At 55.4% G+C, this 13,430-nt stretch overlaps 1 protein-coding gene across 1 annotated transcript; it reads left to right on the top strand.

Annotated features, from left to right (window-relative positions):
* Window positions 1-9,216: 9,216 nt before the first annotated feature.
* malA (NADP-dependent malic enzyme) lies at window positions 9,217-11,739 on the top strand (the record flags this gene model as incomplete). Its single annotated transcript, XM_032020850.1, has 4 exons — window positions 9,217-9,296; window positions 9,360-9,562; window positions 10,029-10,459; window positions 10,513-11,739. The coding sequence occupies 4 exons, from the start codon at window positions 9,217-9,219 to the stop codon at window positions 11,737-11,739; spliced, it is 1,941 nt and encodes a 646-aa protein (XP_031882235.1).
* Window positions 11,740-13,430: the final 1,691 nt, after the last annotated feature.

The raw sequence follows: 13,430 nt of genomic DNA, 5'->3' as shown, positions 1-13,430 counted from the left end.
GCTGGCTGCGCATCAGATCTGGTTGTGGTTTGGTTCTCTGAATAAACGACGATATGGCGAGCATCGAGCTGGATCAGACCACACATGAACTCAAGGCACCAGGCTTTTGATGAAATGGACCCTTGGCGGATTACTGTTCTCTTCAAGATCTACCCTTAGTAGATTCCTGCGGTCGCCCTGGGAACCTAACAGCACCAAGTAGGTGATGGAGGCGTTGGTGGACTTTGCCTTGCTGCGTGGACAGGGCGTGGTTTTGAGAAGCAGCCCCAAGATGTCCACGTGTGAAGTGGAACATCACATATGAGAAACGACATGACCGGCCCATCCTACATCGAGGGACTCGTACATGTATGGAAGCACGTCACCTAGCTTGCTACCAGGAACGAAGCAGACCAACTTGGTGATCTCTATAAACTGCAGCAAGCTGTCTAAGGCCCTGGCCCAGGCTTGCCAAATATCTCGGCGAATACAGATATGAAGGCCAGTCAATGTTAGCAGACAAGAGAACACCTGGAGGAGGCAATAATCCACGGTTCAAATGGCTATTAGGGACCCTGCGCGTTCAGGACGAGGTGAATGACTTGACGACACTCATTATGTTGCCACGTAGGTTTTGAGATTCATAGGTGCAAATCCGTATAAGTCAAAAGATACCGCTGTGGTCTCTACCGATCCCCAGGACACACCTGATTTCCGGACTGGTCACGTAGGCAAGCCGAGTGGAAATCGGGTCATCGGAGGACGAGTCCGGCCCCAATCTGCAGTGCAACCTCAACCGGTACGGGTTCCACCCGGCGCCGAGCACCGATTCACACCGGCGGCATCCGGGGTCTCACGGACTAGAACGCGTGGTCGCCGCGAGAATCAACGTGAGTTCAGAACCAAGTATCCAGCCCGCGTCGAGCGTCGTCAGCTCAAGCTTCTTCACATGAAGCCTGAAAGTCAAAGGAGGCATGATTCACCGAAGACGACCGACAACAGCGAAAGTCGACGAAAGACATCCCGAGGCAGCTCCCTTCCGAACCCCTCATCTCGTCGGTCGGGAGACCCTCGGCAAGTTTCGATGTTGATAATCCCCCCAATCTTCTCCAACCGCGAACCCGATCCCTGTCCTTGCAGCTGAGATGGTGTTTAGCTGAACCTCTCTTTCTCCAGCATTTGTTTGACTTCAAACATGTGAGTTGGGGGATTTTAGGCTGTAGACGGTGATGCCAACAGTTTGATATTGGTATGTCGAACTTGATATTCGCACCCCGGATGTTTCTTCTGGTTCTGAAGGAGGGGGCGTAGCTACATCGACAAGTCCAACCTCTCCCCGGCGAAAGCATGTTGGAGATGTCTCCTAAGAAGCGTAGTGGTGTTGTCCCGCAGCACTCATCATGCTGTTCCATGCTGTTTCGACCATGCCACTTGCATGGTTGACCATCGCATGTGATGAGAGATCCTAGAGAAGATGAAGAAGAAGCTCCCCGGCCTGTCTGCAGAAACGGAAGCTGCAGACGAGCTGACCAATAGAGGAATTTGCCGGAACGTAAAGCAAAACACGAGGGAGCACTGGCTCATCTCGAGATGGGCTGATATCACAAGTTCTTTTGTGATGACGAGCGCTTCGAACACAAACGGATGAGCTGTTCATCAGAAAGATGGTGAATTCTTCACCTCGGGATGGCACCTCAATCTCCAACGGCGTGTACGCCTCGGTTGTGCAAAGAACGCCACGTTTGCGAGCAGCACATGTAAGTCACTATTGGGATAAGCAAAGAGCTAAGCTGCAAAGCGAGGCAGTTGCAGCAAAGGCTGTCTTTTTGCCCTCTCTTGCGTCTTCTTGTCAGCAGGGCCGATATCGCTGCAGCTTCCGAAGAGTTTTGACACCAGCTGCCGTGATATCAAATCCTTCTCGATAGAGAAACAAGCTGAATGGGACCCCAAACCTGTAATTCACGGGCCTGACTGCCAATTTTAGAATTGCAGATTCTGTGAGGTATCTGCAGGGTTTGCGAATTACTTGCCCTCAGGGTAGAACGGCTCGCAACTGAGGGGTCGAGGCCCTCGACACGCGGGCATCTGTCAACCTCGAGGCTCTCCGTCAAGACAGAAAACTTTCGTGAGGAGCTCCTCTTGCGAACCCGGGAAGAGTCGGGGAGACCGAGGAGGGGGCTCCGGGTCTACCCTACAGTTCGTGGGGCACATCGTGGTGGTGGTCAGGGTGCGGTGTGGGGGAACTGGAGTCTTGGACGAGGCTGTGGACGCACAAAACTCTAACCGTCACGATGGCGGACGACCTAGCATAGGAATCGACAATTTTCAATGGAGGTGCGGACTCGGGCAATGTCCGAAGTTCTTCCCCAGAGAAAGAGCTTGTCAGAGGCGCGGCCCAATCAGGAGCAGCAATCTGGACTTGATCTTGCATCTGGCAGTCTCTCGTTGGTGCCCGAGAATCGAAACTGGGGTAGGCGTAGGGAGGACACGCGGAGAGTGGTGGTGAAAAAATGGTTGGCGCGCGCCAGAGGGGGGGACCGATTCCGAGTTACGGAGACCAACGGAGGTATACGGAAGACGTGACAGCTCCAGGGCTGCATCGTGCGGGGAGCGACGCCCCCGTCGTTAGCTCCATGCGGGGCCGGGGAGGGGCGGTTTGACGCTCTAGCTCCAAGCACCAAAGAGCCGCTGGTGGAGCGAGCTAGCGATACCGGTCTGGGTCGCGTTCCCACGCACTTGATGAGGAGGGTGAGGAGGCGGAGGAGCTGGAGGAGAAGGTGCGGGATGGCTGACCATTTGGCGACACGATGTGCATCCCGGCGTTTAACCGCTCCTCCGCTAGGACTCTCACCTCACGACGGCGAGACATGCTGGCTGTGTTTCTCCTGCAAGAGAAGAGGTGAAACACTCGGATTTTGTAAGCAATGTGTTTGCAAGCACCGGAATGTGCAGAGGCTGAGAGCTATTAGGTAATGTTAGGTAATATATATTGAGTGCAAGACTCATGTGCTCGACCAGCTGAGCTGAGCTGGACGGACAAACCTCACAGGCATTGCCAGAGCGGTGAGTGAGAGCGCGGTAGTCGACACAAAGTGTTGAGTCCCTGGTGGGAGGGGTTAAGGTTGACGCGTCTGATCGTTGCTGACAAGAAGCTTGGCGGTGGTATCCAGACGCCAAGTTTGCCAAGGCGAGGGCAGGATCGCGGACGTGAAGAAGGTTGTCTCAGCACGTGCGATAGTCTGGGGTGAATCAAGATAAGCCCAGGCGATTGCGACCGCAGTGTCTCGGAATCGTCTGAACCTCGCAATTGCTGCTTGGTAGTAGTTGAAATGATTTTTCTGACTTCTTGCGGGCCAAACTCGGGCTGCTGATTGATGTGCGCAGCGAAGTGAGGGCCAGAAGCTTTCATGAGGAGTCGAAGCTGTCTGTACATGCGATGGCAGAGTTGCGCAACATTTATCCGTAAATTGCCTTTTCTGGAGGAAGGGATCTGCCTGATTGCGTTTTTCAAGTTACGCCATCGGCGATGCAGCACCGATCAGAGACATGGAGATAAGAGGCGTTGGGAAGTCGGTATGGACCGTCGGCAGCAGGGAGAGAGCTTCAGATAGGTTCGAGATGGAAGCGCAAGGACTGGATGGCGACCAGGGCGGGCACTCGAACGCCATGAAGTGCGAAAAGTACCGTGGACATTTGAACGTTGGCGGCAGGCGCGTGCAACAAGGACGTTCATTTAACGTGGTTTCGTCTGAAGTTTCGATCTCAAGCCCCGTCAACGGTGAGCACCCGTATCGTCCAGTGAGATCCAGAGCGACAAGTGAGCATAACGTCTTCTGGGTGCTTCAAACCTTTCGAAACTGTGATTTTCCCAGCGGGTTCGTGTTTGAGACGGGTGGAGAGCGGGCGGACGTTGTGTGTGAGTGTGCCATAGTAGTGTGTGTGAGTGTGTGAGGGTGAGGATGCTAGTGAGTGATGAGCATTGGACGCGTGGAAGTCCATGTTTCAATTGGCAGAGGATCCTCATCCGGACTGCGAGTCTGCGATGGACGGGCTGGAAAACGGGGTGGCAGATGGAGGTCAACTCGGGAGGCAAGGAGGGAGCCCGGTCGGAGCAAGGCAGAGAGCCAGGCGGGCGGGCAGGGGTCGGGACCAGGGGGTCGGGGGTGACAGGGGCTTGAAAATTTTGGAGCCAGGCCTGGCAGTCGGTACCGGTGGGGTCCGCCGTCAGCGCGCGTGCGTTGTGGACCCGAATCGCTGTGGCTTGCCGCTAAGCGGGAATCCCTGTGGAGGCATCGGGCAAAGTCGGGAGGGCCTCAAGTTTGAGGCTTGTAGGGAGAGTCATGTTGCAGTCATGCTGCCCATGCAAATGTCTCGTGTGTCTTTCTCAGTGTATCCTTCGTACTTTGCAGTACCTGCTGTTGTTTGCTGTTTCTGTCCCTTTCTTTTCCTTATCTTGATGAAGAGACGGGGAGCTCGAGATTTGGGGGTTACGGTCCACCTTGCTCACGGGATGGTGGCAAGATGGTGGGCAGCAAACGCCGCCAAATCGGGTGCTCAACACGAGTTCCCCGAGGAATAAGCCCGAGAGATGTCGATATCCCATCTTCACCGTGACGTATCCTGTGCTTCCAGCAGGGCTGGGAAATCGTCTGACGAGCCGTTATCCCGCTATCCCGCAGGCAACGATGGGGGTCACAGTCGCAGTCGCAGTCGCAGTCGCTTTTGTCGGTGGATGCTTTGGGTATCCGCCGCGAGGGTTTGGATTTCGCGAGCGTCGTCTATATTCTGGCTGGGCATCTCCAAATTGTTCAGTCAAAAATTCCAGAAGACGTCCAAGAACATGCCAAGGGGGGGAAAGTATCTGCAGGCACCGCACACCGTCGCATTAGTGAGTGATACGCCATGCCCCAAGCAAACAGGGATCACGATTCCGACGGCCGACCCGGGCCCAACAGGCCGCCGTGGACGTGGACGTGGACGTGGACGGTGTGCAGCCCAGTCCTGAGTCTCCAACATTTGCCCACGGACGACGGCTGGCCTTTGGAGGACAACGGTTCGGGACGCTGTGACAGAAACTAGCCTGAAGAGGGCAGCAGCCAACAAATCCCAAGGCCGTCATTGGCTGGGACTTGAAGGTTTGCCCTGTCTGCGCGGTATTGCCGTTTCAATAGCAGCCTTTGGGGATTGTTAAACTCTTGTTGCCGCTGTCTCTGCTGGGCTCGGACGTGTTGCTTTTTCCCTTGCAATAGTGCGACACACAAGATGAAATGACCGGCGACACACAGAGATGCGGTGTTCGGGTGTGTCAGCCACGGACGAGGCTTCGTTCATCTGGTGTTTTGTGCCGAGAGTGGCATATTGCCAGATGGGGAATGCGACGTGCAAGGCATTGGTCAGGCAAGGCAGCTGCGAGTGTCGTGTGCGCACGGAGGTGAGGTGGGTGAGTGCGAGAGTGGTTCAGCCAAGTTGGGCTCCGACCCGGGGACCGTCGGACGGCGGATTCAAGATTCGAGGTTGAAGGAGTCCCGGACGGGGCTGCGCCAGGAGCAGCTAGCGTCGGCGAGTTGTCCGGCCGGCGATGGAGAATGTGCGAATATTCGTGGTTGACGGAGTCACGAGTGGTTGGACTGTGGAACGCCTCACGAGGAAGAAAAGAGTGGATTTGGAGCATGTCGTTTGTGGTGGAGAGAGAGAGTGAAGGGTGAAGGTGTGAAGTGCAAAGTACCTTTTTTTTTTTTTTTTTTTTTTTTTTTTTTTTTTCTTTTTTTTTTCTTTTCGGGGGGCGGATACGGATGCAGATGCAGGTCGAGACAGGGTCGAGGGTGTCCAGGGCTGGAGTGACAGGACAGCGCAGGAGATGCGCCTGCGAGCTGCATGGCTGACGACTTTGGGAAGGGAAAGTGCCGACAGTTGACACATTTGGATGTTGCCTCCAGTCACTGCCCAAGGTTTGGGCCGACATCGCGCACTTCTCACCGGTTGGAGAAGGTGAGGGATCGGACGTCCCAACAAAACGCGGACCTACCTCCAGTACGGGGACTTGCTACTTCGTACTTACACATTGCATCGTAAGTAAACAAACGGTGACTACTAATTAACCAACTGCCTTATGTCACTTATGACCACCTGCATCTGTGTTTCCAAGGCAGAGAACGAATGAAGCTTGGATGCAGCTGCCATTGCCGCAAGTATGTAATGGAGACAGCTAGAGGAGCTCAGGAGGCAGGACTGGAGCTATCCGTACAGCGTCCGAGGCCGTTCCGACTTTTGCAAAAGTTGCAACTTTTTTTTTGTTTTTTTTCGAACTTGCTGCACGGGATCTCACCGTGGCAGGAGAAATCGGTGGGACAGCAGGGGATCTGCAGGGGTCGAATAAAAGCGAGAAGGGGACAAGGAGAGAGAAAAAGATACGTACTCCACGGATTCTGAGCGACGAGTGGAAAGAATGTGGAGTGAGTCAAGCAGCAAGCAAACAATTGACGGGGCCAAGGGCCGATTAGCAGCCACGATGCCTCCTTTTTTCGTGCTGCCTCTTTCTTTTGATTCGCAGACAACCCGCGCAATTTACACATACGGCGGCGGCCACGAGCGGCGCCGATCCGATGGCCGGAGCTGAGTCCCGACGATTATGACTCTTGAGTCTTTTTTTCTCGCTGGTGACTCTCTAGAAATAGCAAGGCCTCGTCTTCTAGTAGTGGTGGTGATGATGGTACATGGCATGGTCTTGGTTTTTGGTTTGTTTTTTTTGCCGCCATCGTTTACCTGACGGGATATCATCAATCACAAACCCCGCATCAATTGAATCAACTTTTGATCAAATACGGAAACAAGCAAAACCCCATCAGGAGTCACTGCTCCACCGAAACAAGTATACGAACGAATACCTCACTGGTCTGGTCCGGTCTGGTCTGGTCTGCATCATCTGCATCTGGCATCTGCTCACGCACGCCGCATCGTATCGAATCGCCTCGCCTCGCCTCCCCTAGCCTATCATCCGTACCCGCCGCGTCTTACGGACTTCCATCTCCATTCCACGGCCTGATTCCAGCTCCACCGGCCGGCGGCCAGTCTGCGAATCCGATCCCTTCCCCTTTCCCAGGTAGGCAGTCCCCCTTTTCACTTTTTCGCCTTCAATCTCACCTTGGTCACCGTGACCCCCAACAACCCCAACCTGCCCTGTGTTATTGCTTGCAACAAGTTGCACTCAGCTTAGCGCACCGCGGGCTGCCCGTTGTCTGCCGACCGCCACGTTGCATTTCGGTCTTCTGTCCAGCCTCCGGCCGGGTGAATCAGCCTACTAGATAGTAATTGGCCTCCACTGGTTTCTATTCTGGCTTTCCTGTCGGTCCCCGTTGCTTCGCTAATGATGTTCGTCGATGGACAACGCATCATCTACGCCATTGTGAGCTGAGGAAACGGGCCGCCCATCTTTCTCAACACGCAAGCAAGCAAACAAGCAAGCTTCGAGCTACGGGCACCTACTAACATCATCATCACCTGTGCTCTGCTACCTTACCTGCCTGACCATCAATGCAAACTCTCTGGGACTAAACGAAACTAATGGCCCGTTGACTAGTGTGTTGGAATCGCCTCCTTGCCGTCCACGGATACTATCCGTAGTTTCTGGACTAAACGTCGGCACCGGGAACACCGTCCCGGCGTCACCACATTCTCACATCGACCGTATCCCGTCACCTCACCGACGCCCCTCAGCATCACATCACCCCTGATCCACGCCCGGGCATCAACAATACGCAGTACGTATTGGACTGGAAGTACACGAACGAAGTACAAACCCCAAAGTACCTCCGTGTTGAAGTTACCTTACCCCAAAAACTTTTCGCAAAATTCTCCTTCTCCAAATTCAGCCAGAATTGGGCACCAAAGAATAGGGAAAAAAAACACGACCAGCCATCAACCAGCGAGAAAAAAGAAATTGCCAATTCCTGGAATCGGGTCTGGCTTCCGTCTTCTCCCACCCTCCTCCACACCCATCCTCTCCAGGGCTCCAACACCCCCCGTTCAAGACCACCCACTCTAAAGGACTGGACCCCGGTCGGCCAGGACCCTCGTCACATCCCCCGTTCTTCCACACCCCTGGTCTCCCGGCCCCACGCCCACACACCCACGTCCCAAGCTGCATTGCTCTCCCGCGCTGCACAATCCGACGTCCGTCGCACACCACCCACACTTTCTTTGCGCTTACCTTAGCTTTCGAGACCCTGGGCCTGCCTCTGTGTTCCCGAAGCTCACTCACTTCACTGTTAGTCTTCGTTCGTTAGCACTGAGTAGCGGGCTGTCTGTCTTGTCTCTCGGGGCTTGGGCATCTTTTCCTGCTGGAACAAGAAACCTTGGAAGCACATCATACTCTGCCGAGTACCTCTGGACGGGTTCTGTACCTCCAACAGGTTCCTCGATTCGACATCCCCAGGAGAGACACACCCCCTGTTCTCACTCCCTGCTTCTTCCGCCATCCCATCTCGTCAACACACACGCCTGTCGCTTGTGCGTGCGACGTGCGCCCTCCCCCATCCCAATCCCGTCCATCCCATCACTTCCCAATTCTCGTTCCTCCTCCGCCCGTTTCCCGTCTATTACCTGGTATCCCGTACTAAGGCCCTCTTGGTCAACCTCAAAAGTACCCGGTACTTGTGGCTCTCTGCCGGCGGCGCCCCTCGCTGCCCGCCCTCGTCCCTGAAACTGCCTTGAAACCCCCTTCTCCCTCTCATTCTCAGATCCTTCATACACATGGGTCTAAGTCGAGGTACCTGGCTGGGCAAGCCTCCATCTAGAACCCGACCAGTTCACAAGGTTTTAAACCGACTTTTCCTCGTCGACGGCCCAGTTGCAGGGAACACGACGCCCTCCCCCTCTGTTGGTCCATCCAATGCGACTCTCGATTCTCCACGCTCTCACCATACTCTAAATTACTCTCCTGCGCCTTGCCCGAAGCCAGCAGCAACAACCGCCCTCTCTCCAACGCCTGCGCCTGCACCTGCACCTGCTGCGATTCGTCGTTGCCATACCTCTTCTCCGAGAATTTGTCTGCCTCGTCAGATTCCTCCCACCTCCTCCCCTTCCGGCCGGTCCCATTACACCACTATCCATACTCCTCCTCATCCCTCCCGCCTGCTGCTTCGCCGCACTCTTCCAACAACTACTAATTGCCTCGTCCCGTCGCCCACTTCCGCCTCCTCTTTCTTCTCCGCATCACTCACTCCGACACATGCGCCGGTAATGTCAATGGCGTCGTATCCTTTCAGCTCATCTAGCTCATCAGACATCTCTACGCCCCGGTCCGCTTCGCCCTCGCCATCGTCCGTCGCCTCTGCCCGCTCTTCCCGCTCGTCTATATCTAACAAGCGCATGTCCATTTCCAGTCGCAGGATGACGGACTTCAACCCAATGTCTTCTGTTGACATCAACGCTATCGAGGAGAAGATGAGAATGGCTTCCCTTGACCAACACCGCGGTTACGCCCAGAACACCTTTGGCGAAGTCCAGCAATACCGCAACAACGAGCCTCTCCCCAGATCTCAGGCTGTTGGCTACCAGGTTCTCAAGGAGCCTCTCTGGAACAAAGGTGAGTTGGACTCAGAGAGAAAAAAAAAAAAACAGCACACGATTCAACCATACCCTACCCTAGGGCAATGGGCAATCACTTCCTTCCCTCGCACCACACCTCCACTTACACCGTCATGCACGGGAGCTTCAACATACCACTGCCCGCACTGAACCTACTGCATCCGCGCACCTGCACCTCACTGCACCGCACTGGCTTCCCCAACATGCCGTATCCCTTCACTCTGCACTGCTGCTCTATATAGCTGCTCCCTTCATTTGCCCTTCCCACTTTCTGCCCCTCTTCCTCTTGCCATTCACACCCTCGCAATAGCTCCCCCGCATGGCTTCCTCACTTTCAGGACGCTCTTGTCGTCTCCCCATCTCCTCTCTCCAATATCTTAAACCCCGCCGTCCTCTGCTCAACCCCAGGATATCTTCGTCCTCTATCCACAACTCCTCCAAGCTAACCGCCATGGTCGAATCAGGACTCGCTTTCACTCCCGAGGAGCGCATCAACAAGAACCTCACCGGTCTCATCCCCCACACCATGGAGAGCCTCCAGACGCAATGCGCGCGTGCGATGAAGATGATTAACACTCGCTCTACGCCCGTTGACAAGTACCTTTACCTGTCATCGCTCAAGGCCCAGAACTTTGACCTCTTCTACCGCCTCCTCATGGACAACATCCGCGACCTCATGCCCTTGGTCTACACCCCCACCATTGGCGATGTCTGCCTGCAGTACTCTACCCTCTACACCCGCCCCGAGGCTCTGTACATCTCCATCAAGCAGCGCAAGTCCATCCGCACCATGCTCCGCAACTGGCCCTACCCCAACCCCGAGATTTGCGTCGTCACTGACGGCTCTCGTATCCTGGGTCTCGGTGACTTGGGTGTCAACGGTGTTGGTATTTCTGTAAGTTACAGCCAAACATTGAGCCAAGTGACAAATCACTAACAGCCCTCCAGATCGGAAAGCTCGCCCTCTACACCGGCGCCGCCGGTATCCACCCCGAGAACACCCTTCCCATTGTCCTCGACACCGGAACCAACAACGAGAACAACCTGAAGGACCCCTTCTACCTTGGCATCCGCTCTAAGCGTGTCTCCGTTGCCGAGCAGCAGGCCTTCATGGACGAGTTCATGGAGGCTGTTGCCGAGGTCTACCCCAACATGACCGTCCAGTTTGAGGACTTCGAGTCCGAGAAGGCCTTCAACTACCTTGACCGCTACCGCAACAAGTACCGCTGCTTCAACGACGACATCCAGGGAACTGGTGCCGTCGTCCTGGCCGGTTACATCAACGCCGTCGAGCTCTCTGGTGTCCCTCTTGAGGAGCAGCGCCTGGTCTTCATGGGAGCTGGCTCTGCCGGTGTCGGTGTTGCCAAGCAGCTTGTCGAGTACTACACCAAGCGTGGTCTCAGCGAGCAGGCCGCCAAGGACAAGTTCTGGCTGGTCGACACCAAGGGTCTCGTCACCAAGGACCGTGGCGACAAGCTCGCCGAGCACAAGAAGTACTTTGCCCGTACTGACAACAACGGCCACCAGTTCCGCACTCTCGAGGAGGTCATCGCCTACGTCAAGCCCAGCGCCTTGGTCGGTCTCACTGCCACCTTCGGTGTTTTCACCGAGTCCGTTGTCCGCGCCCTCAAGGCTTCCGTCGACGCCGGAGGCCTCGGCCGCCGCCCCGTCCTCTTCCCCCTCAGCAACCCTCTCACCAAGGCCGAGTGCACTTTCGAGCAGGCCATCCAGTGGACCGACGGCACCGTCCTCTTCGCCTCTGGATCCCCCTTCAACCCCGTCACCGTCAAGTCCAAGGAGGGCGAGTCCATCACCTACCACCCCAACCAGGGCAACAACGTCTACGTCTTCCCCGGTCTTGGTCTCGGTGCCATTCTCGCCAAGGCCACCAAGGTCACTGACGACATGGTTTACACCTCTGCTGCCTCTCTTGCCGCCTCCCTGAACGCCGACGAGATCCACAAGGGTCTCATCTACCCCCGCATTGAGCGCGTGCGTGACGCCAGCTTGGTCGTCGCCCGCGAGGTCATGAAGGCCGCCCGCAGAGCCGGTGTCTCCCAGCTCCCCGAGTCGCAGTGGGTCGAGTGGGAGGAGTGGGGTGATGTCGCCCTCAACGCCTGGATCAAGGAGCGCGTCTACGACCCTGTCAGCTTCTCCGAGAGGAGCCGTATCTAAACCGAAACCCACACACTGCTTCCAAGCAGAAACCGCGTGCGATGATGGAAAACATTTTGAGTTGCATTTACGGACCGTAAAAGAGGGCTAGGACAGGATATCTGAGATGCTTTTCTCAGCGAGTTGAATTTTTGATTCCGGCGTTGGGGTAGGCATTTGGGGCCTTGTTTTCACCATTCCCCCAAAATTGAGCGAAGGGATACACAACCATTTTCGTCGTCACCGAAAAGGACGACAATGCTTTCTTCAGAAGAACGCCCCCTGCATGCCACCAGATACACCGAGCGCGTGGTCGTTTCGGACTTTTTTGATTCCCGGCATTTTTAGTTGAGCTGCCCCGTAGAGAGGGGAGAGGTGGTCAGGTCTCGCGTTAATACCTCCTAATGAGTCTCCGAGGCTGAATGGAAACACGACATAGAAAATAGATTTCAATACCTCTGTCAATGTTTTGTCCGCGATGTGCCCCTATGTGACTACAGCAACAGCTTCACTCAGCTACATGATTGAAAACACAGGGGACAGCTTCAACACAGCTACAGCCAATACCTTGGCGACCAGCTCGAACAGCTTCATCGTGAAGAAACCCAGACCACGTCAACCCCGACCCCAAATCCTCGGGATGTCGTCCAGATCCCCAAAAGGGGAGCTCTCCCCGCATGCAATGGAACCCCACATGAGCCAGAAGTCTCCCCCGTCCCCAAACGAATGAGCTCGCCCCAATAATTCCCAAAGCTCCCGTCTCCAACTTGGGGACAGCTGAACTGTGTTGGGGAAGCTCGGAACCTGTTGAGGAGGAAGGGAAACACCAAAACCACCAACCAACCGTGCTCCTCCCATCCCAGCGACTAGACCGGACTAGGCAGAAGAGCGCATGCCACGTTTGTTTGCTTTTAGCAAGCCGGCCGGGACCCCAAACTTACGCCGAACTAATCATAATCACCAACAGTGGAAGAGAATTGGCGTTTACCCGCCCGCCCTCCTGACACCCCCCGAGACAACTTACGAGCAAAACCCGGGAGAGGCGGCATGCGCTAGAGAACCGGCGGCGTCTCAGGGACGCAACGTCTAGATAGAATAGAACATGCATACACCGTGATGCAGAGCGAACAAGCTCGGGGGGGGATGTTTGCCAATCCAATCAACGTCATACGCCGCCCAACGAACGCGGGCGTGGGCTGGGTTTGCTTGTTCCCTCGGCATAGGTTCCCCGGACTTTGGCTCCATACCTAAGGTTGTCACTCGGCACCTCGGTAAGTCGGACGGAGCTCCAGCGGCGTTTTCTTGGGTATCCATCCGGGATGCGACGTTCGTCTTTCGTCCAGCTCAACAGCTCTCTATCTGCTTGTCACTGTAAAACGTGTGCAATAGCAATCAAGCCGGCGCAGAAGGTTCATCAAGAAGACATCGGATGAAAGAAAACGTACACAGTGAGAAGAAGCTTATAGTGACTCGACTAGACGAAATGTTGAAAAGTCTGGGAAACCAACCAACCAAACCTCCACCCCCCGTGTCGGCGCCGGCTCGGGATTTCATCCACGGACACCCTGTACTGCAAGCAAGGTCGAGTCCCCAGCGCCTCGGCATCGGTTCGTCCAACACGCTCACGACGTTAGGTATCCGTAGGCAACACAAACACAAGCAAACCCCATCCTGTCCCATCTCAACACCACACCACATCGCACCCCCCACCG

Source organism: Colletotrichum fructicola (genome assembly GCF_000319635.2).
Source record: "Colletotrichum fructicola Nara gc5 chromosome Unknown KSG_Nara_v1_contig02, whole genome shotgun sequence".
Classification (NCBI taxonomy): Eukaryota; Fungi; Ascomycota; class Sordariomycetes; order Glomerellales; family Glomerellaceae; genus Colletotrichum; species Colletotrichum fructicola.
Note: the sequence above shows the minus strand (reverse complement) of the source record. Positions and strands in the feature narration are given on the sequence as shown.